Below are 21,140 nucleotides of genomic sequence, written 5' to 3' on the forward strand. Positions count from 1 at the left end.
ACCTTCCAAACTTTACAGAAGCTCTCCTGCGAACCATGCAGAACTAGCACGCCTGAAAGAAAGGATATAGCAGAGACATGGCTTAGCCACAGCCTGGGGGATGTTTCCAGAATGAGATTATCACTCTGCAGCGGATTGTGTGCTCATATGAAACTTCCTGGCAGATTAAAATTGTGTGTCCGACCGAGACTCGAACTTGGGACCTTTGCCTTCCGCAGGCAAGTGCTCTACCATCTGAGCTACCGAAGCACAACTCACGCCCGGTACTCACAGCTTTACTTCTGCCAGTATCTTGTCTCCTACCTCCCAAACTTTACAGAAGCTCACCTGCGAACCATGCAGAACTAGCACTCCTGAAAGAAAGGATATGGCAGAGACATGGCTTAGCCACCTCCTCGGGGATGTTTCCACAGTGAGATTTTCACTCTGCAGTGGAGTGTGCGCTGATATGAAACTTCCTGGCGGATTAAAACTGCGTGCCCGACCGAGACTTGAACTCGGGACCTTTGCCTTTCGCGGGCAAGTGCTCTACCATCTGAGCTACCAAAGCACGACTCGCACCCAGTACTCACAGCTTTACTTCTGCCTGTATCTTGTCTCCTACCTTCCAAACTTTACAGAAGCTCTCCTACGAATCATGCAGAACTAGCACTCCTGAAAGAAAGGATATTGCGGAGACATGGCTTAGCCACAGCCTGGGGGATGTTTCCACAATGAGATTTTCACTCTGCAGTGGAGTGTGCGCTCGTATGAAACTTCCTGGCAGATTAAAACTGTGTGCCCGACCGAGACTCAAACTCGGGACCTTTGTCTTTCTCGGGCAAGTGCTCTACCATCTGAGCTACCGAAGCACGACTCACGCCCAGTACTCACAGCTTTACTTCTGCCAGTATCTTGTCTCCTACCTTCCAAACTTTACAGAAGCTCACCCGCGAACCATGCAGAGCTAGCACTCCTGAAAGAAAGGATATTGCAGAGCCATGGCTTAGCCACAGCCTGGGGGATGTTTCCACAATGAGTTTTTCACTCTGCAGCAGAGTGTGCGCTCGTATGAAACTTCCTGGCAGATTAAAACTGTGTGCCCGACCGAGACTCGAACTCGGGACCTTTGTCTTTCGCAGGCAAGTGCTCTACCATCTGAACTACCGAAGCATGACTCACGCCCGATACTCACAGCTTTACTTCTGCCAGTATCTTGTCTCCTACCTTCCAAACTTTACAGAAGCTCTCCTGCGAACAATGCAGAACTAGCACTCCTGAAAGAAAGGATATTGCGGAGACATGGCTTAGCCACAGCCTGGGGGATGTTTCCACAATGAGATTTTCACTCTGCAGCGGAGTGTGCGCTGATATGAAACTTCCTGGCAGATTAAAACTGTGTGCTCGACCGAGACTCTAACTCGGGACCTTTGCCTTTCGCGGGCAAGTGCTCTACCATCTGAGCTACCGAAGCACGACTCACGCCCGGTACTCACAGCTTTACTTCTGCCTGTATCTTGTCTCCTACCTTCCAAACTTTACAGAAGTTCTCCTGCGAACCATGCAGAACTAGTACTCCTGAAAGAAAGGGTATTGCGGAGACATGGCTTAGCCACAGCCTGGGGGATGTTTCCAGAATGAGATTTTCACTCTGCAGCGGATTGTGCGCTCATATGAAACTTCCTGGCAGATTAAACCTGTGTACCTGACCGAGACCCGAACTCGAGGCCTTTGCCTTTCGCGGGCAAGTGCTCTGCATGGTTTGCAGGAGAGCTTCTGTAAAGTTTTGAATGTAGGAGACAAGATACTGGCAGAAGTAAAGCTGTGAGTACCGGTCGTGAGTCGTGCTTCTGTAGCTCAGATGGTAGAGCACTTGCCCGCGAAAGGCAAAGTTCCCGTGCTCGAGTCTCGGTCGGGCACACAGTTTTAATCTGCCTGGAAGTTTCATATCAGCGCACACTCCACTGCAGAGTGAAAATCTCATTCTGGGAGAGAAGGTGTTGAGACTGTGGAGAAATGAGGATAGGAGGTCTTGACCCTGTGTCCACATCATGAATATATCATCAGTGAATCTGAAGCAGACAAAGGTTTGTGGTTGTGGGTGGCTAGGAAGATATACTCTGATTGGGTCATAAAAAGGTTTGTGTAGGAGGTGTACTCTGCATGTGTCCATGGCATTACCAAGGATTTTTTTCTATATCTTCCACTCAAAGGACAAGTAGTTATGTGCGAAGATGTTATTAATTAGATGTATAGGGTTTGAAATGTTGAGTTTGCAGTCAGAAGGATGTTGGGAGAGATAGAGATTGATAGTAACAAGACATGGGCATAGGGGATGTTCTGTATAGGAGGTGGAATCGACAGTGACATATAGCGATACATTTTTAATATGAGAGGGTAGACTGCGGGAAATTGGCTGGAGGGGTTGATCCATAAGAGCAGAGTTTCTTTCAGTGGAATCATAGTAAGTTCCCAAATTGGGGAATCTAGGATTGCCAGTTTTATGGATTTTGGGAAGCCTTTCCCTCTGACATTCCTAGCACATGCACCTCCTGCCTCCCTACAAGCCATTAGCCAACGTTCTCCAACTCTTTGTTCCACTCCTCACTACCCTTCTCCCCTCACCCACTCCACCCTACACAACTTCTGACCTCAATGAAGCTGGAGATCTCCAGTCTCAACACAGTGTACTACTCAACTGGCACAATGTAATTGTGTAGGTGTGTGTGTCTTGTCTTCACTTCCTCTTATGTCCTGAGTAATTTTTTTCAATGCAAAATTGAACAGTAAGGGGAAAGGTGACTAGTCTAGCTCTCTATCAGACTCCCACCCTAATATTAAAAGATTTATACATTTTGCATACAAAATTTAGTTTATTTTTCGTTTTTTATGCTTTGAATTCTTCTAAGATGTGGATCAGTGTTTGCCTCTCTATTGAGTCATGTGCTTTATTGAAGGCTTCATGGGTTTCATTTATTTATGCAAGTTCAAGAAACACTAAAACAAAAATAATCTAAAGCTACACTCTGTTATCAATTACAAGAAAGTTTCACACTTTATGAGTCTAATGTTCAGCAACTTTCACAGGCGATCAGCAACTGTTGGCATTTGCATATTCGTAAGGTGTTTTGAGATTGAGAATTTGTGCTGCACAGGATCTGCCTTTCCCTAATTCTGCCTGATCTCCTTCAATTAAATGATTGGTTTGCACTTCAAGTTTATAGTCCTCTGTAGTTACTGAGGTATGTTTTTTCCCTTTTACGTGCAAGTGGTAGATTAGTCATTTTTCCAGACACTTGGTATTTTTATCTGGTGTCTCTATCTGTGAGGATATGTGAATTTTCTGAGTGACATTACTGCCACTTAATTTTTACATTTTTGCTATTATACCATATTCTCATGTGGCACCTTTTTTCAGTTATTTGCTTAATTTATTCTAATGTCACACATTCTGTATATGGAGCTGGTATGAATTTTGTACAGGGAGTTGATCTTAGGGTGATTCTCAGTTTAAAAGACCTTTGAATTCATTTTCTAGAAGTTTACACTTTTCTTTTATTTCCAGTATTTGTTTCCAAATATCCTTTAAGATGCTAAAAACACAGGCTGAGTGACTGATAATCTGAATTCTTTTTAGAGATTCTGCAGAAGGTTTTCTAGAAATCTTGTTTCATATTTGCCATTCTGTCTTGATCATAATGTCAGTTTTCAGATCTGATGATCTTTGAAGTATTTTTCTTAATTTAGGTGATCTCATGCTACTTTTGAGTTGTCTTGTGGCAATTCCATTTTTACCAGGCTATGATTTAGTGTTCTATTGCCTTGTCACATGTGTCATTCTGCCATTTGTGTTTGGATTTACTCAAAACTTGCCAACACATTCAGGAAGCTTTCATGAGAGTATCCATAACATCTAGCTACATGAATTGATTTTTGTTATGTGTATTTACAGGGTAAATGCCAGAGTTTTACTTAAGAAATTCTGAGTCATTTTATGGGTTTCAACTCATTCTGGGTTTGAGTCTCGCAGTTGAAACTTCACTTTAGTTAGAAACAGTTGGTAATGAGAGTCAAGTGTTCCTTTTTTACCTTCATATGTGTAATTTATTTTTGCTTTTTCTTGGAAATGGCTACAACATTCCAGAAAAAAAAAATAGTTCCCCATTCGGATCTCCATGTGGGGACTACTCAGAAGGATGTCATTGTCAGAAGAAATAAAACTGGCATTCTATGGACTGGAGGGTGGAATGCCAGAGCCCTTAATCAGGAAAGTTCGTTAGAAAATTTAAAAAGGCAAATGGACAGGTTAAAGCTAGAAATAGGGGAAGTCACTGAATTTTGGTGGCAGGAGGAACAGGACTTCTGGTCAGGTGAATACAGGGTTATAAATACAAGATCAAATAGTGGTAATGCAGGAGGAGGCTGAATAACAAATAAAAAAATAGGACTGTAGATAAACTACTATGAACAGCAAAATGAACACATTATTGTACTCAAGATAAACATGAAGCCCACACCCACCATAATTGAACAAGTTTATATGCCAACAAGCTCCACAGATGATGAAGAGATTGAAGAAACATATGATGATGAGATAAAAGAAATTATTCAGATAGTTAAGTGAGATGAAACTTTAACAGTTAGAGGGACTGCAAAAAGGTAGGAAATTAAGGACATGGGACCTGGATAAACTGAAAGAATCATAGGTTGTAGAGAGTTTTAGAGGGAGCATTAGGAAACAATTGACAATTATGGGGGAAAGGAATACAGTAGAAGAACAACGGGTAGCTTTGAGAGATGAAACAGTAAAGGCAGCACAGGATCAAATAGGTAAAAAGATGATGACTAGTAGAAATCCTTGGGCAAAACAAGAGATACTGAATTTAATTGATGAAAGGAGAAAATATAAAAATTCAGTAAATGAAACAGGAGAATGGGAATACAAAGGTTTACAAAATGAGATTGGCAGGAAGTGCAATATGGCGAAACAGGAATGGATAGACGACAAATATAAGGATTTAGAACCATATATCACTAGGGGGAAGATATATGCTGCCTACAGTAAAATTAAACAGACATCTGGAGAAAAATGAACCACCTGTATGAATATCAACAACTCAGATGGAAAACCAATCCTGAGCAAAGAAGGCAGAAAGGTGGAATGAGTATATAGAGGGTCTATACAAGGGAGATGTACTTGAGGCCAATATTGTGGAAATGGAAGAGGACATAGATGAAGATGAGATGGGAGATCTGATACTGTGTGAAGAATTTGACAGAGCACTGTAAGACCTAAGTCAAAACAAGGCCCCAGGTAGATAGTATTCCAATAGAACTACTGACAGCCTTAGGAGAGCCTGTCATGACAAAACTATTCCATCTGGTGAGCAAGATGTATGAGACAGGTGAAAAACCCTCAGACTTCAAGAAGAATATAATGATTCCAATTCCAAAGATAGCAGGTGCTGACATGTGTGAAAATTACCAAACTATCAGTTTAATAAGTCATGGTTCCAAAGTATCAATCCCTTCTCTGCACAGTGGCACTGGAAATAATATCAATGATAGTGCTACTAAAGCAGTGTTACTGAACACAGCCCTCTAAAATTCCTTCACCAATGAAGACAAACTAATATTCCAGAATTTGAATCACGATCAGCTGCCAACGTGAGTAAAGCAGAAGCAGATATCCTAGAATTAGTGAATCAACTTAAATCACTTAATAAAAGCAAGTCTTCTGGCCCAGTACAGTTAGGTTCTTTCCAGAGTCAGGTGATGCAGTAGCTCCATACTTACCAGTCATACACAACCACTCGCTTGATGGAAGATCCATACATAAAGACTGTAAAGTTGCATAGGTCACACCAATAGTCAAGAAAAACAATAGGAGTAATGCATTAAATTACAGGCCCATAACATTATCATTGATAAGTGGCAGGATTTTGAAATGTATATTATGTTAAAACATTATGAATTTCCTCGAAGAGAACAATCTGTTGATACATAGACAACACGAATTTAGAAAATATAATTCTTGTGAAACACAGCTATCTCTTTACTCACATGAACTGTTGAGTGCTATTGATAAGGGATTTCAAATAAATTCTCTATTTCTAGATTTCCAGAAGGCTTTTGACACTGTACAAGTACCTCACAAGTGGTTTGTAATCAAATAGCTTGCTTATGGAATATTGTCTCAGTTATGTGACTGGATTTTGATTTCCTGTCAGAGAGGTCACAGTTCATAGTAATTGATGGAAAGTGATCAAGTAAAACAGAAGTTATTTCAAGCATTCCCCAGGGCAGTGTTATAGGCCCTTTGCTATTCCTTATCTATACAAATGATTTAGGAGACAATCTGAGCAGCCATATTAGGTTGTTTGCAGATGATGCTGTTGCTAATCATCTATTGAAATCATCAGAAGATAAAAAGAAATTGCAAAATGAATTAGAAAAGATGATGCAAAAATTGACACTTGATACTAAATAATGAAAAGTGTGAGGTCATCCACATGAGAGCTAAAAGGAATCTGTCAAACTTCAGTTGCATGATAAGTTAGTCAAATCTAAAGGCTGTAAATTCAAATTAATAGCTAGGAATTACAATTACAAACAAAAATTGGAAAGAACACATAGAAAATGTTGTGGGGAAGGTGAACAAAAGACTGCAATTTATTGGCGCAACACTTAGAAGATGCAGTATATCTGCTAAAGAGACTTCCCACACCACACTTGTCTGTCATCTTTAGGAGCACTGCTGCACAGTGTGGAATCCTTACTGGATAGGATTAACAGAACACTTCAAGAAAGTTCAAATAGCAGCATCAAGTTTGGTATTATCAAGAAGTAGATGAGAGAGTGTCAAGGACATGATATGGGATTTGGGGTGGACATCATTAAAACAAAGACATTCCTCATTGTGGTGGGATCTTTTCACAATATTTCAATCACCAACTTTCTCCTCTGAATGTGAAAATTTTTGTTGAGACTCACCTACATGGGAACAAATGATCATCATAATAAAACATGGAAAATCAGAGCTTTCACTAAAAGATATAGGTATTTGTATTTTCTACATTCTATTCAAGAGTGAAATAATAGAGAATTATTGTGAAGGTGGTTCAATGAATCCTCTGCCAGCACTTAAGTGTGATTTGCAGAGTATCCATGTAGATGTAAATGAAGTTCAGTGCTGGATTTGTGATATTTCTTTCATCCGTAAATTTTGTGCCAGCTTTACTGGTTTCTTGGGAATGGAGATTGTTATTTTCCACTGTAAATCAATCAAAATCATTTTTTACATTATATCTCATTCCTTGTAGCACTATAATTTGAATTTTGTGACAGTCTGGTGCATCTGTTACTTGATTTTTCTAGTCTTGAGAGGTATATTGATGATCAAAATGCCAATGAAATGCTTGTGCATTCTGCAAAGAGATTTAGGAAGCTCTGTTACATTTCAGCACTATCATCTCATTCCCCCTGATTCTGATGATGAAGATAAGCTAGTGCATTTACTAGGACCTGGGCAGTTGCTTTCTTTCCATACAGTTCTATCATGCTATTAAACTGAAGACAATAAGGAGAAAAAACTGAGCCAACCTCAGAATTGCAGCTAACTTACTGATACTTTTAATTTTGATTCTAGATTTTTTCTAGCCTTTATTTCCTGGCTTATTCCAAAGAAAATTGTCCTCACTTATATGGGCTCTGGAATAGCAACAGAGCCTGCTGTGCTGCTCAGTCCAGCCAGTAATCTCTTCAGGAACAGTAAACAGATTAATATTTCATAATGTTGAGTCACTCAATTTATTGAAATTAAATAAAATTTACATTTTTGACTAGTTTCCATGTTGCAAAGACTGCTGTCAATGGGAACCCTGGAAAGCTACATATGTAATGTGACGGTAGCTCATATGTCTGTGCCTATGTTTCTTATTAGTAATCAACTAGCTATTAAGAAGACTGGAAGGAAAGCATGTATGACACTATTGTTATTAATAACGAGAAAAATATTTTCAGACTGAGAATTTGTATACAAGTTATTACAAGTTTTTGTGACTTTTTTTTACAAATTACTTTTTTCCTTTGCTAAAGGCAGTTGCAGATTTGTTCCTTTTGTATATCTTCTTCTGGATCATGATGTTGATCATTTCCTAGTATCCAGTTTTGTAATCTGATATCCTCTATGAAATAAGTCTCTTAATGAGTTCATATGTAAATTGGGATGGTGCAGGGTCTTGCCAAATTGTCTTGTATAGGGTGCCTAAGGGATGCTGTGTTCTTGGAATGATATACAACAATTCAAGCAAATGACATAGAGCACTTGCCCATGAAAGGCAAGGGTCCCGAGTTCTAGTCTCGGTCTGGCACACAGTTTTAATCTTCCAGGAAGTTTCATATCTGCGCACACTCCACTGCAGAGTGAAAATTTCATTCTGGAACATTAGTAGTTTTATTTCTATAAATCAGATTTGACAATACTTAACTTGCATGTACAAAATGTTGTTGCAAACAAGGGGCGACATGCAATATAATTCAGAGTCCTTGGCTATATACAATGTTCCTGCAAGTCTGTCATACAGTTTGTGGATAACTACTAACAGTTTTTGTAGCACTCTCTGCTGGGCTGTGCTATGTTCCATGAATACATTCCACTAATTTGTGGCCAAGGCTGGCAGGAGCAGCACTTATATTCACTTCTTGCAGGTGCTGCTCCTGTCATGGCGCAGTTATAATCAGCACACCATTGGCCAATGTCATTTCACTGCTTTCTCTTCTCTTGCATTCTTCATCTTCATTCTGGTGCTTGTGGTTATGACAGCATTTCATGAAATCGTCTTGGCTTTCTTCCGTTCTTTTCATGTTGCTGAACTTAAGTTTTTCCCACATAATCTCTGTTCCATATTTTATGACTAGCACCAGTGCTGCTTTGAGCTGTGTCATCTCTGTGCTTGTTGATAGATTGGTTATGTTCAAGATATTCAATGAGGCTTTGATGGCTGCTGCTCTTCATTGAATATGGATACTGAATCATTTTTCTGTAATTCCCAGGTGTTTATATTCCCCTACTATTTGTAGCATTTCATTGTACAGAGACACGCTGTCTTTGGGTGATGTTCTTCCTCCCTTCTTGAAAGACAATTGAACTGTCTTCTCTTGATTTACTTTTAGGTTAGTTTCCTTTGTCGAAGCTTCTAGTCTTTGCAGTGCACCCTGTACATCCTCTGTTACTACTGATCCTATCACCATATTGTCTACATATAGAAACATTTATGCTTTTGAGTCTTCCTCTCTTATGTTTGTCACATCTGCTGCATAGATGTTGAACAGTACTGGACTTTTAGGATCTCCTTGGAGAACTTCATTCATCTGTATAATTTTCTCTGAGACTTTTAACATTATTGTGTTTTGATCAGATTTTGTTGACGGTGTGCCTTGATTGTTCTCATTTGTGGGTCTCCTTTTGTGGTCATTCTTTTCAGTTTCTCCATTAGTTTTTGTTTATTTACAGAGTTGAACACTTTCCTGTGATTTATGAAGACTGCTAGTACTTTCCTCTTTGGTGTCTCAGTGTGTCTTATATCTGGTGCATTAAGTATTTCACTGTCTGTAATGTGCTCCTGCCATTTGTAAAGCCAACCTGGCATTCCAGGATATTTCCCTTGACATCAAAAATGGTTCAAATGGCTCTGAGCACTATGGGACTTAACATCTGAGATCATGAGACCCCTAGACTTAGACCTATTTAAACCTAACTAACCTGAGGACATTACACGCAGCCATGCCCGAGGCAGGATTTGAACCTGCAACCGTAGCAGCAGGGCACTTCTGTACTGAAGTGCCTAGAACCCCTCGGCCACAGCAGCCGGCCCCTTGACTTTATTGAGTAGTCTTTTGTTGAGTACTTTTTTTTACTATTCTGAGAGAATTGTTTTCTAGTGCCATCCCTCTGGATGAATTTGGGGATGCCCTGTCTCCTTTCCCTTTGTATGGGATCTTTGTTGTTTCTGTTTCAAAGACAGGGAAAATTCCTACCTGAAGGCACTTGTTCAGGCCCTTCCATAGTTTCTCTCTGCTGTCAAGGGAGTCTTTAAGACATGCCTTGTATATATTGTCTGGGCCTGGTACTTTCTTGTTTCTCCCTTCTTTAATTGCATTCATTGTAGACAGTGCTACATCCTTCTTTGACACTCAACACGTTCCTTAATGTTGAGCTCTGGTCTGTTGTTGTAATTGTTATGTTTTATTACTTCTGTTTTAGAGAAGTTGTTATGAAGTTAGAAATTTAACTAACAGATAAATAGGCTGAAAATTATACAGGTAGCCATGTGCTTACACATTAGGAGGTATCATGAGGATTAAATAACTTTATCTGAGTAATTTCTTATTTGTTTTAACTGATACTGGTAGACCAGTTGACTCTGAGACGAGCAAACAGAATTTCTCTGTCTCAAACTTGTTCACAACAACAGTTTTAGAATAATTAACTCAGAAAGTAGACCATCATTGAAGATATTACTCTGTTAATTAAGGGAAGTTAAACTACCTGCATACAGCCTAAAAGTCATGGCAAATGATGTGTAACATAAAATAAAGCACACATTAAAATGAAATGTCCTTGAAAGTAATCAGGTCATCATGAACAACTCTGAAAACTGTTCCTGACAATATCTGCAGCACGTCCGAGTCTGTTTTCATGGTTTAATCACAACAACCAACAACAAAAGTAAGTTGTAAAAATTACCAACATGTTTCATGTATTCTCTCAGCTGACAAACAGGGTCATTTTCTTTTGTGAACATTTACAGTAACCTAGAAAACAAACTATAAACAACATTATCATAGCAAAAATTGACAGTATATGTAATAAATAGTTGCACTGAGATGAATAACATTAACACAGTGCAAAATAACACTAACACAAATAGTTTTATTTTATGTCTAAAGTTTTCACACCATGTAAAGATCAATACTTTAGAGAAATTCTTGCTAGTTGTGGATCAAAACTCTACAGAAATATCAGCTGTATTGAAGTAGACAGTAACATTAACATGTGCTGTTAAAGTATGTATTTTTTTAATATGATGACCACAAGTCCAGTTTATATGTATTTGCATCTAACATTTATTTAGTACTAGCTAAGTACCTGGCCTTGCCAGGGTATGTATTTATTCCAGTCTTCTATCATTTCATATCTTCCTCCCCCTCTCTGTCCGCCTCGTCCACTCCCCCCCCCCCCTCCCCAACCCTGCCCATCTCCTCCTTCCCCCTCTCTCTTGATCTCCTTTTTCCCCCTGTCTGTCTGTCCATCTCCTTCTACCACATTCTCTCTCCAGGTTATCATTCTGACCCCAATAGGAGTTTTCTGGTTCTTATACTCACAGCATTTCTTTTCAGATAGTAAGTAATATGATTACCAAGTTACACTGAAATCAGTCCAGGAGTTTAGGAATCACATATCACTTTTTACCTGTGGCTTTACCCTCATGCACATATCAAATAATTCAACATATTTCACATGTATCTCTAGCAAATTTTGCCCCGCAGTATCATTTTCACACAGCTCAATGTTTATGATGTCATATCTCCTGAACTATGCATCATACAGTGATATAATTTTGCAAGTACGCCCATGGTATATGTGGATACTGTCTAGAAAACATGTTGTGAATAGAATTAACTGTAAGGAATTAATAAACTAAAAAAGCATGCATGATGCAGGAGTTTTCCTGCATTAACAGCAAAACTATAGTAAGCAATGAAGTTTTTGCCTTTCATGATTTTGAGGGAGGCATCAGCAAGAACAATCTCATAAAGTTTTGAAGTTATGTATAAAGTTGGTTGCAAGTCACTATGTGCTCTCATTATCAAACACTAAATGAATATATTCTGCCTATTTTTGCATCGTGGGCTATTCGTTTTCACCCCCAGCCTCACTCCTTTGACAGGTAGGTGGTTTTTACTTCCACAGTGGTTCTTTAAAGATATGTATCAAGTTTGGTTGAAAATGATCCAGTAGTTTAGGAGATGTAGTACATACAAGGTCTGTTAGAAAATTATCTGCTCTTTGGCAAGGGAAAAAAACTGGTTCACCTGGAGCATTGAACGCCCAGTCACCTGCAAGGTACTTCCCTTGGGGCTCCACACACTTCTCCCACTGGTGCTGCCATTGGTGGAAGCGTGCCGAGAAAGCCTCTTTTGGAATGGAGTTTGGCTCAGCTGTCATTGCTGCCATAATGTCCTTTGTTGTCTGAAGTCATGTTCCTCTCAGTAGCCTCTTGAGTTTGGGGAACAGCCAGAAGTTTCAGGGGGCCAAATCAGGAGAGTAAGGAACCTGTTGAAGCACAGAAATCTTGTTTCTCGCCAAAAAATGTCTAAATCAAGTGTGATGAATGAGCTGGAACATTGTCATTATGGAGGTGCCAATTTCCTGTTGACCACAAGTCCAGTCTCTTGCAATGCACAGCTACATGAAGACAATGGAGGGCATCCCTGGAATACTCTTTGACCCTGTGGTGCGTACTCATGGTACACTGTGGGAGTCAAACAAAGCAGTCAGCATCACTTTGACATTGCTGCAGACTTTGTGGGCCTTCTTTGATGTTTCATTGTGTTGACTGGGATTTGGTTTCCAGGTTGTACCTGTATGCCCAGGACTTATCACCAGTGATTATGGTGTCCATAAAGTTGGGGTCACTGTTTGTGGAGTCCAGCATGTCATGTGAGACTTCAGCATGAAGTTGCTTTTGCTCTGCCATCAGCAGTTTCAGTGTGAATTTCACTGACACTCTCCTCGTACCTGAATCTACAGTCACAATGGAATGTGCCAAAAAAGTGCTGATGCCCACCTCTTCTACAATTTCTATGAGATTCACAAGATGGTCCCACTTTACCACAGTGTTTGCTTTGGCAATGACCTGGTCATTTTTATGTACTGATGGCTGACTGGAGTGTGGCTTGCTCTCGTATGATGTGCAGCTGTCTTTAAACTGGTTGTACCACTCCTTAATCTGTGTGATGCTCATAGCATTATCAGCAGAAGCCATCTGAATCTTCTGAATGGTTTCTACGTGGCTGTCACTCACTTTCTGGTAGACTTTGATGCAGTAGCACTGCTCCAGTCATTCTGTAATTTCCCTTGCAATGAAAAACTGACATGAGCACCTCACACTGCCTCACTCAACTGCTGCATGGCTGCAACTGACACTATCGACAGGTGGGAAAAAATTCATGCATGCACACAGAGGTTCAAGGTTGGCTCATGTAAGTGCACTACATTCAAATCCATCACATGTTCACACACAAAAAAAAAGGTGGAATACTTTTCTAGCAGACCTTCTGTGTGTGTGTAAGTGTGTGTGTGTGTATGTGTATGTGTGTTTGTATGTATTCCATTGCTTCCAAAAAAGAACATTGGTCTGTGTGAAGGCATTGCTTCAGTACATATTCTAACACAGCAGTATTTAGTTTGACTGGTTTTATGAATGCTAACTTTATGTTACTATGATGAAAGATTGCAGCATAAACTAATTGAGATACATCAATAATAAATGCACGGTGAGCATTTTGCCAGTGTGTCCCACCAAGTGTGGGTCAATGTACAGAAAACATTTGTCACTTTCTTTAACCTCAGGTGATTATATCCAGTTTGGGCATAACACATCATCACGAGTCAATAAATTAGTCCTGAAATCATATGGTCAAAATTAATATCATGGTATGATCTAACAAACCTCAGCTGTGTAGCAATTTCCTGAAAGCTGATATTGCTAGTCCTTATTTTATCAGGCAGCACAATATAATCTGTGGAAGGTATCATGGAAAGTGCCATGTCAAATTCTTTTGTAGTAATGGAGGTTCATGAAAAGTAAACCTTCGGTGTGGAACCAAATGAAATTGATTGAGGTATCAAGGAACATGCCAAATCAATTTGCTTTAAAGTTATGGGGGTTCATGTAAAGTAAACCTTCCCTGTGGAATCAAATAAAATTGATTGAGGTTTAACAGATGGTGGGCTGATTATGTCCACGAAGTATTACATCCAGCAAATCCCCTGTAGTCTTGTTGAACACTGTGAAATTCAGCAGAACTGGATATGATGCTTATGTGTTTGGTACTAGCAAGAGCTGCATCTTGTTTGGTGTTACCATTATAACAACTGTAACTGCTTCTGATACAACAGTTTCTGCTCTTGACAGTGCTGTCCTTGAACTTACAAAAACTTAAGCATAGCTGTGTTTATGATCCATTATTTTAAGTACTAACTCCATTTAAGACACATCACATTACACACACAAATACACTGTACTTGAAAACAGCCAGTCCATTGTGACCAACTCCAAATACATTTCCTGATCTCTGTCCTGGAAAGTCCAAGGCCAATGTCATAATTGTCAATTGTATGTACTATGATAAGCCTAAATCTTTCCAAAAAATAACAACTCAGATCCATTGTAAGGAGTCTATATGATAGCAACTGATCCAGAAAGGTGGTAGATAATGCAACCTCTGCAGTACATTTATGTAACTGGTTATTAGTCATTTGGGTCAAAGTGTTACCTCTCTAGATTAACAACAACCAAATGCATGGCCTATCAAAGTCACCTAACAGTGGTGATTGGCAAGTTTGATGCACTGCTAATATATGTTATAATTCCACTGTTGATATTGGCTGTAAAAATTCAAATTACAGGTCAGTGACAGTGAACTATTCAGGTCAATGTGGCATGTGAAACACAATGCCACCTTGGTAGTTCCACTCATTAGGTTCACAGTGTTGATCAGAAAGAAATACTCTAGTTTAAGTTTCTGGGTAATATATCATACCACAATTTGTGATTTTTAAACAATTTCTTTTCAGGCGCACACATCATAAATTTCCACCCATGTCATCCTATCAGAGAATGCTTGTACACAGAGTTGCTGCTTATTTTGGGATGGAACATAATGTAGACCCTACAGGATGCAGTGTAATTGTCAATAAAACCAAAAGTACCAGAGTTCCTGAGATGAAATTCCGAGAACATTTACGTGAGGACTTACTTTTCCCTGAGGAACCAAGAAGATCAATCCTAAAGAGGGATTCCAACTCATTTGAAGATTGTAACAGCATGAAGGTAAGTACCACTCTTACAGTTGTTACTAGTACAGTTTAACATGTAGGTTCACAGTTTCATATGGTTGCTTTCTGCATTCGCCTTAAACTCGATTTCCTTAGGGTTTTTTAACTGCAATTCATGCTCATATGCTACAATACAGCTGCAGTTCTTGGGTATTAGTGTGAAGTCTCGACACCTATCACATTAGCCAAGGGTTATAACCTTTTCAACAAATGCTCATTAAAGTTTCTTAAAATTATATTAATTTAATTTTTCTTCAAGTCCATGTTTTAATACTGTAAAACTTGGCATGTTCACAAAAAATTGTACCAGTTAGTATGAGAACACACTGATAGCATGTTTGAATCTTTATAACAATGCATGCCAATTTTATCTTTAATTTTACCATGCTTTATATCTCTCTGAATTTTAACAAGAGCAGTGAGTAGTAGTTCTTCACTTTCCACATTTCTGCAGTATTTACTATAAATTCAAAGAAAGATTGCTACTTCCTTGAATATAACAAAAACTTCGTATGTTACAATTCATCATTATTTGTCACTGATACCATTTCAATACTCTAATGCATTAAGGTAGGTATATGTAACATGAGGAAAATTTAAAATATGACAGACTGAAAACTTCTCCTGGATTGTGCTAGACCAGTGAGTTAAGAAGGTGTAGTATTTTGCAAGTTTACCTTACTGCTGTAACTAACTTTGATTTGTTGTAGTTGAACTTACGCAAACTCTTTATATGTTGGTTCACTCTCATCAGTTTCATGCACTGTATAGTCACAGAGCTTTGAATGCTTAATAGATTTTCTGCTGACAAGAAAATCAAAAATAATTGATACAATTCTAGGTGGCTGCTCTTTCTTAGCAGCAGGTTTTTTGGATTTCTTTGAGAATGTAAAATATGCAGGCTACAATGTCATGAACTTTCAGCCAAGTCTAAACATGTTATATCCATTTTCGTTTAGGCCTTTGGCTTAAATATATAGTGTCACTTACATGTTTTACTAAGGTTCTGTATTCCTCATTCTATCAATGTATACTGTGTGGTTATAGTTAAACTGACAGAGTATTGCGTACTGCAGTGTGGGCCATATACATTACAAATGCTGAAACAACACAGGTATGTTCATCAATTGGTGCACTCATGGAACATATTGAAAAAATAATTGTCCCACATTTCCCCATCACATGATGCACTCATGGAATATACTGAAAAAAAAAAATTGTTCCACTTTTTGCCATTAGGTGAAAATACACTCCTGGAAATTGAAATAAGAACACCGTGAATTCATTGTCCCAGGAAGGGGAAACTTTATTGACACATTCCTGGGGTCAGATACATCACATGATCACACTGACAGAACCACAGGCACATAGACACAGGCAACAGAGCATGCACAATGTCAGCACTAGTACAGTGTATATCCACCTTTCGCAGCAATGCAGGCTGCTATTATCCCATGGAGACGATCGTAGAGATGCTGGATGTAGTCCTGTGGAACGGCTTGCCATGCCATTTCCACCTGGCACCTCAGTTGGACCAGCGTTCGTGCTGGACGTGCAGACCGCGTGAGACGACGCTTCATCCAGTCCCAAACATGCTCAATGGGGGACAGATCCGGAGATCTTGCTGGCCAGGGTAGTTGACTTACACCTTCTAGAGCACGTTGGGTGGCACGGGATACATGCGGACGTGCATTGTCCTGTTGGAACAGCAAGTTCCCTTGCCGGTCTAGGAATGGTAGAACGATGGGTTCGATGACGGTTTGGATGTACCGTGCACTATTCAGTGTCCCCTCGACGATCACCAGTGGTGTACGGCCAGTGTAGGAGATCGCTCCCCACACCATGATGCCGGGTGTTGGCCCTGTGTGCCTCGGTCGTATGCAGTCCTGATTGTGGCGCTCACCTGCACGGCGCCAAACACGCATACGACCATCATTGGCACCAAGGCAGAAGCGACTCTCATCGCTGAAGACGACACATCTCCATTCGTCCCTCCATTCACGCCTGTCGCGACACCACTGGAGGCGGGCTGCACGATGTTGGGGCGTGAGCGGAAGACAGCCTAACGGTGTGCGGGACCGTAGCCCAGCTTCATGGAGACGGTTCCGAATGGTCCTCGCCAATACCCCAGGAGCAACAGTGTCCCTAATTTGCTGGGAAGTGGCGGTGCGGTCCCCTACGGCACTGCGTTGGATCCTACGGTCTTGGCGTGCATCCGTGCGTCGCTGCGGTCCGGTCCCAGGTCGACGGGCACGTGCACCTTCCGCCGACCACTGGCGACAACATCGATGTACTGTGGAGACCTCACGCCCCACGTGTTGAGCAATTTGGCGGTACGTCCACCCGGCCTCCCGCATGCCCACTATACGCCCTCGCTCAAAGTCCGTCAACTGCACATACGGTTCACGTCCACGCTGTCACTGCATGCTACCAGTGTTAAAGACTGCGATGGAGCTCCGTATGCCACAGCAAACTGGCTGACACTGACGGCGGCGGTGCACAAATGCTGCGCAGCTAGCGCCATTCGACGGCCAACACCGCGGTTCCTGGTGTGTCCGCTGTGCCATGCGTGTGATCATTGCTTGTACAGCCCTCTCGCAGTGTCCGAGCAAGTATGGTGGGTCTGACACACCGGTGTCAATGTGTTCTTTTTTCCATTTCCAGGAGTGTATGTTACTGTAAGCAGTCAGAATGTGGTTCAGATGCAGGAAAAGGGGAGTAACAATCAAACACATGATAACAGTAGTACTGAAACATTTATCAGGATATTATCACAAGTTACAACATGTATTCACATGCTCACCTGACTCAGCAATATGAAGCATCTGTAACACAGCATGATCAATAGTTGCTTGCAGCATATCCAGTGTAATGTCATTGTATGCTGTCCTTGAAATCAGGAAGAGTCCAGATACAACTCTTATAGACACAATCTTTCAGATATCACCACAACCAGAAGTCACTTGGATTTACATCAGGAGATCTGGAAGGTCACACATCTTGAAGTTGTCTAGAGATGATAGGTCAGTACCGAAGGTTTCTTGAAGCAAATATTTCACCTGACAAGCGACATGTAGTGTCACCTCATCTTGGATGAAAGTAGTAGTGTGGACACAGTTTCATTCTTGCAAAGCTGGAATTATGTTGCACAAGGAAGTCTTCATAATGTGCACATGTTTCTGTACATGTAACAAGCCTTGAGGTGTCATCTCCCTGAAGAAAAATTGACCGGGAATGAAGGAGCTTCTAAAGACACACCATACAGTCACATAAGCTGAGTGCAGTGCATGTTCCTGCACAACATGGGATAGAGTAGACACCCATATGGGACAGTTCTGTACATTTTCATCACTGTGCAGAGTAAAATGCGCCTTGTCCATCCATACCAGAAAACAAAGGGCAGTCATGGCATTGTAGCCTATCTTGCGGCTTCGTTTGGTGCACAGTCTGGATATTGTAAGGATACAAGTGTAAACTGCACTGCAAAATCTTTTTAATTGTTGATCAGGGGAGAGACAATTCCTGTGACACAGCTGAAGCATAAGTTGCAGAATTTGGGGGATGTACTGTGCATTCAACTATAGCTATAGCAACTTCATCAACAACTTGATGGGAATTGACCACCTCCCTCTCTCTGGTGCACCACTTTATTCACCTGTTTTTCAAATTTCTTGATCATATTCCTTAGCCCATTTATTTACATCAGCCTCTTCGCAGCTGTTTCTGTGAGTGATATTATCACAATGCAGAGCTGCTGTTATTGTTGTTCTGATAAAACAACATTACCAGCAGTGCACAGTCTTCCATCTAATAGCCATTGCATTTTGTATGGAAAACATCAAACCTTCTTAACCCTTTGCACCAACAGTCACTTCACAAAGGAAATCAACATGCATTACCAAGCAACAGTGAGCATACTGACATCAAAACAGGAAACATTTCACATTCTGTCAGCGTACAGCACCATATTTTCACCTGGAGGCAGAAAGTGGAATGATTTTTTTCCCAGCATACTCCATGAGCACACTGATTAATGAACATTCATATGATGTTTGAGGGTCCTGCAATGTATACAGCTCACACTGCAGCACTTGGAACACCATCAGTTTAATTATAAGCACCTGGTACAAAATTCCAAAAAGATGCATGCTTTTCATACTTGAGACAAGTTTGCCATGTCATGAAATGTATTGTGTTGGAAACTTTAATCTGAAGATCATCCATTCTTTTTAGTTCATCAAGAGACATAACTTAATATATCCTATATTTGGGCTAAGCTGCTGGCTATTTAGATCTCAACAACCATCTTCATGAGCTATGAATAGTATAATATAATACAATAAGTGGAGAATACATCAGTCTTAAAGCATTAAAAATCCAACTATCAACTCAAGTTGTAGAACAAAACTAAATACTGATCTAAAAAAAGCTCTACTTATTAACCACTGGCAGAAATTTTAAGCATAAATATATTAAATAGAATTAAGACCCACCCCTACAGTTTAAAAATGAAAAAATGTAGATTTAAATATGAGAATTTACTTTATAATCAATATTTTGTTGGAAACAATTACTCAGATTGCAATTACAGGGTCAAACAAACAAAATACCAGGCAAAACAGGCCATCTTTTGAAAAGGAGACTAGTGATGTAGGTGAATGATTATGTAAGTGCTGCATAATTTACCGAAGTAGAAAAAACTAATCATGAAGGTATAAAAGGTTCCTAGTGGTAGACAATATTTGTGGATTTCAAAAAAATACCTTTTCAGCTTTTTGGATTATTATCACTAATACAGTAAACCTCATTTGGGCCACAATTCTATCCTAATTGCTAGAGGCACTGTGTAATGAATTTTCTCCCATATTTTCACCCAGACAAGGCCGAGCAACTAACCACATCACTTTAAAGCCATCAGCTGTCCCCCTTTTCTTTTGTGCTCAGTTTATTCCATCCACATTAAAATAGGCAGTTAAAGCTGGCTTGGACTGATTATAGCAGCAGGGCATTCTTAGACAAATCCCTTCCAGTCTATGGGAAACACCACCAGTGATCATATAAAAATAAAATGTGAAACTGAATCTTTTCCACTGACTTCAAAGTAACAGTTGATTCACAAGCAGTTAGTGACATTTATTTCATTCCACACACCAAAGAAGCTTTCTGCCATCCAGTTGTTCTCAGAGATTGACCTCATAGATTCATACCTGCAGATACTCTTAGGAGAAGTCTCAGATGGTAGCTGTGGTTGAAACAGCATTCACTATCCACCAGTTTCGGTACTTGCATGTCAGCATCAGTAGTGAACTAGTGCTGCTCCATGACATTTAGAAAAATTGATGAGAGACGTACTGTCATACATAAACTATTTGGACATCACAGGAGCTAATCAACAGAAATACATGCCGAATCTACACATCTTGTTCAAAAAAGTGTAGGCAGCTGTGCAGAGATGCAACTTAAGCAAATTCTTCCTGATAGAACTGAAATGTTGGGTCACATACTGAACAAAAATGGCATCCTATCCTTTGGAAAATCTTTTAGAAACCACCAACAGTCTGAGAACATCCAAGAATGTAACACAGTTACGATTTTTCATGGGCAAAACAAAGCATTATGCTAAATTTAATCCACATGCAATTACCAGTGCCTATCCCCTACATCAGCTATAGAGTAGTGCACAATTCAGATGGAGACTGGTCTGTGACAATCAACAAAAAACTGAAGGAATATCTCCAACCTGCCTTATGCCCACCACCATGTCAACCTGCTGACCACTGATCTCGGCAGTCAATGCATCATCGTATTGCATAGGGCAAGTACTATCTAAAAATAATACTGAAGGTGTTCTACAGGCAAACAAATATGCTTAAAAATGCTAACACATACAAAGAGGCATTATTCCTGTGTATAATGAGAATTCCACAACTGTCTCTAGGAGCACCCTTCCACCTAATCACTAATCATAAGCCTTTTCTGGCAACATTCAGGCCAAATGATAGGCTATCAGAGTGAACAACACAGTGCCTGCAATTAT

At 40.1% G+C, this 21,140-nt stretch overlaps 1 protein-coding gene across 7 annotated transcripts in view; it reads left to right on the forward strand.

Moving 5' to 3' along the window:
* The window catches only part of LOC126248617 (cAMP-regulated phosphoprotein 21), a 1,051,584-nt gene that overhangs the window by 698,700 nt on the left and 331,744 nt on the right, over nt 1-21,140 (forward strand). For all 7 annotated transcript variants that reach the window (XM_049949775.1, XM_049949778.1, XM_049949781.1 and 4 more), the window contains one exon: nt 14,843-15,098. In XM_049949775.1, coding sequence (XP_049805732.1) covers nt 14,843-15,098 — 256 coding nt within the window. The remainder of the gene's footprint in view (nt 1-14,842; nt 15,099-21,140) is intronic.

Source organism: Schistocerca nitens, chromosome 3 (assembly GCF_023898315.1).
Source record: "Schistocerca nitens isolate TAMUIC-IGC-003100 chromosome 3, iqSchNite1.1, whole genome shotgun sequence".
NCBI lineage: Eukaryota > Metazoa > Arthropoda > Insecta > Orthoptera > Acrididae > Schistocerca > Schistocerca nitens.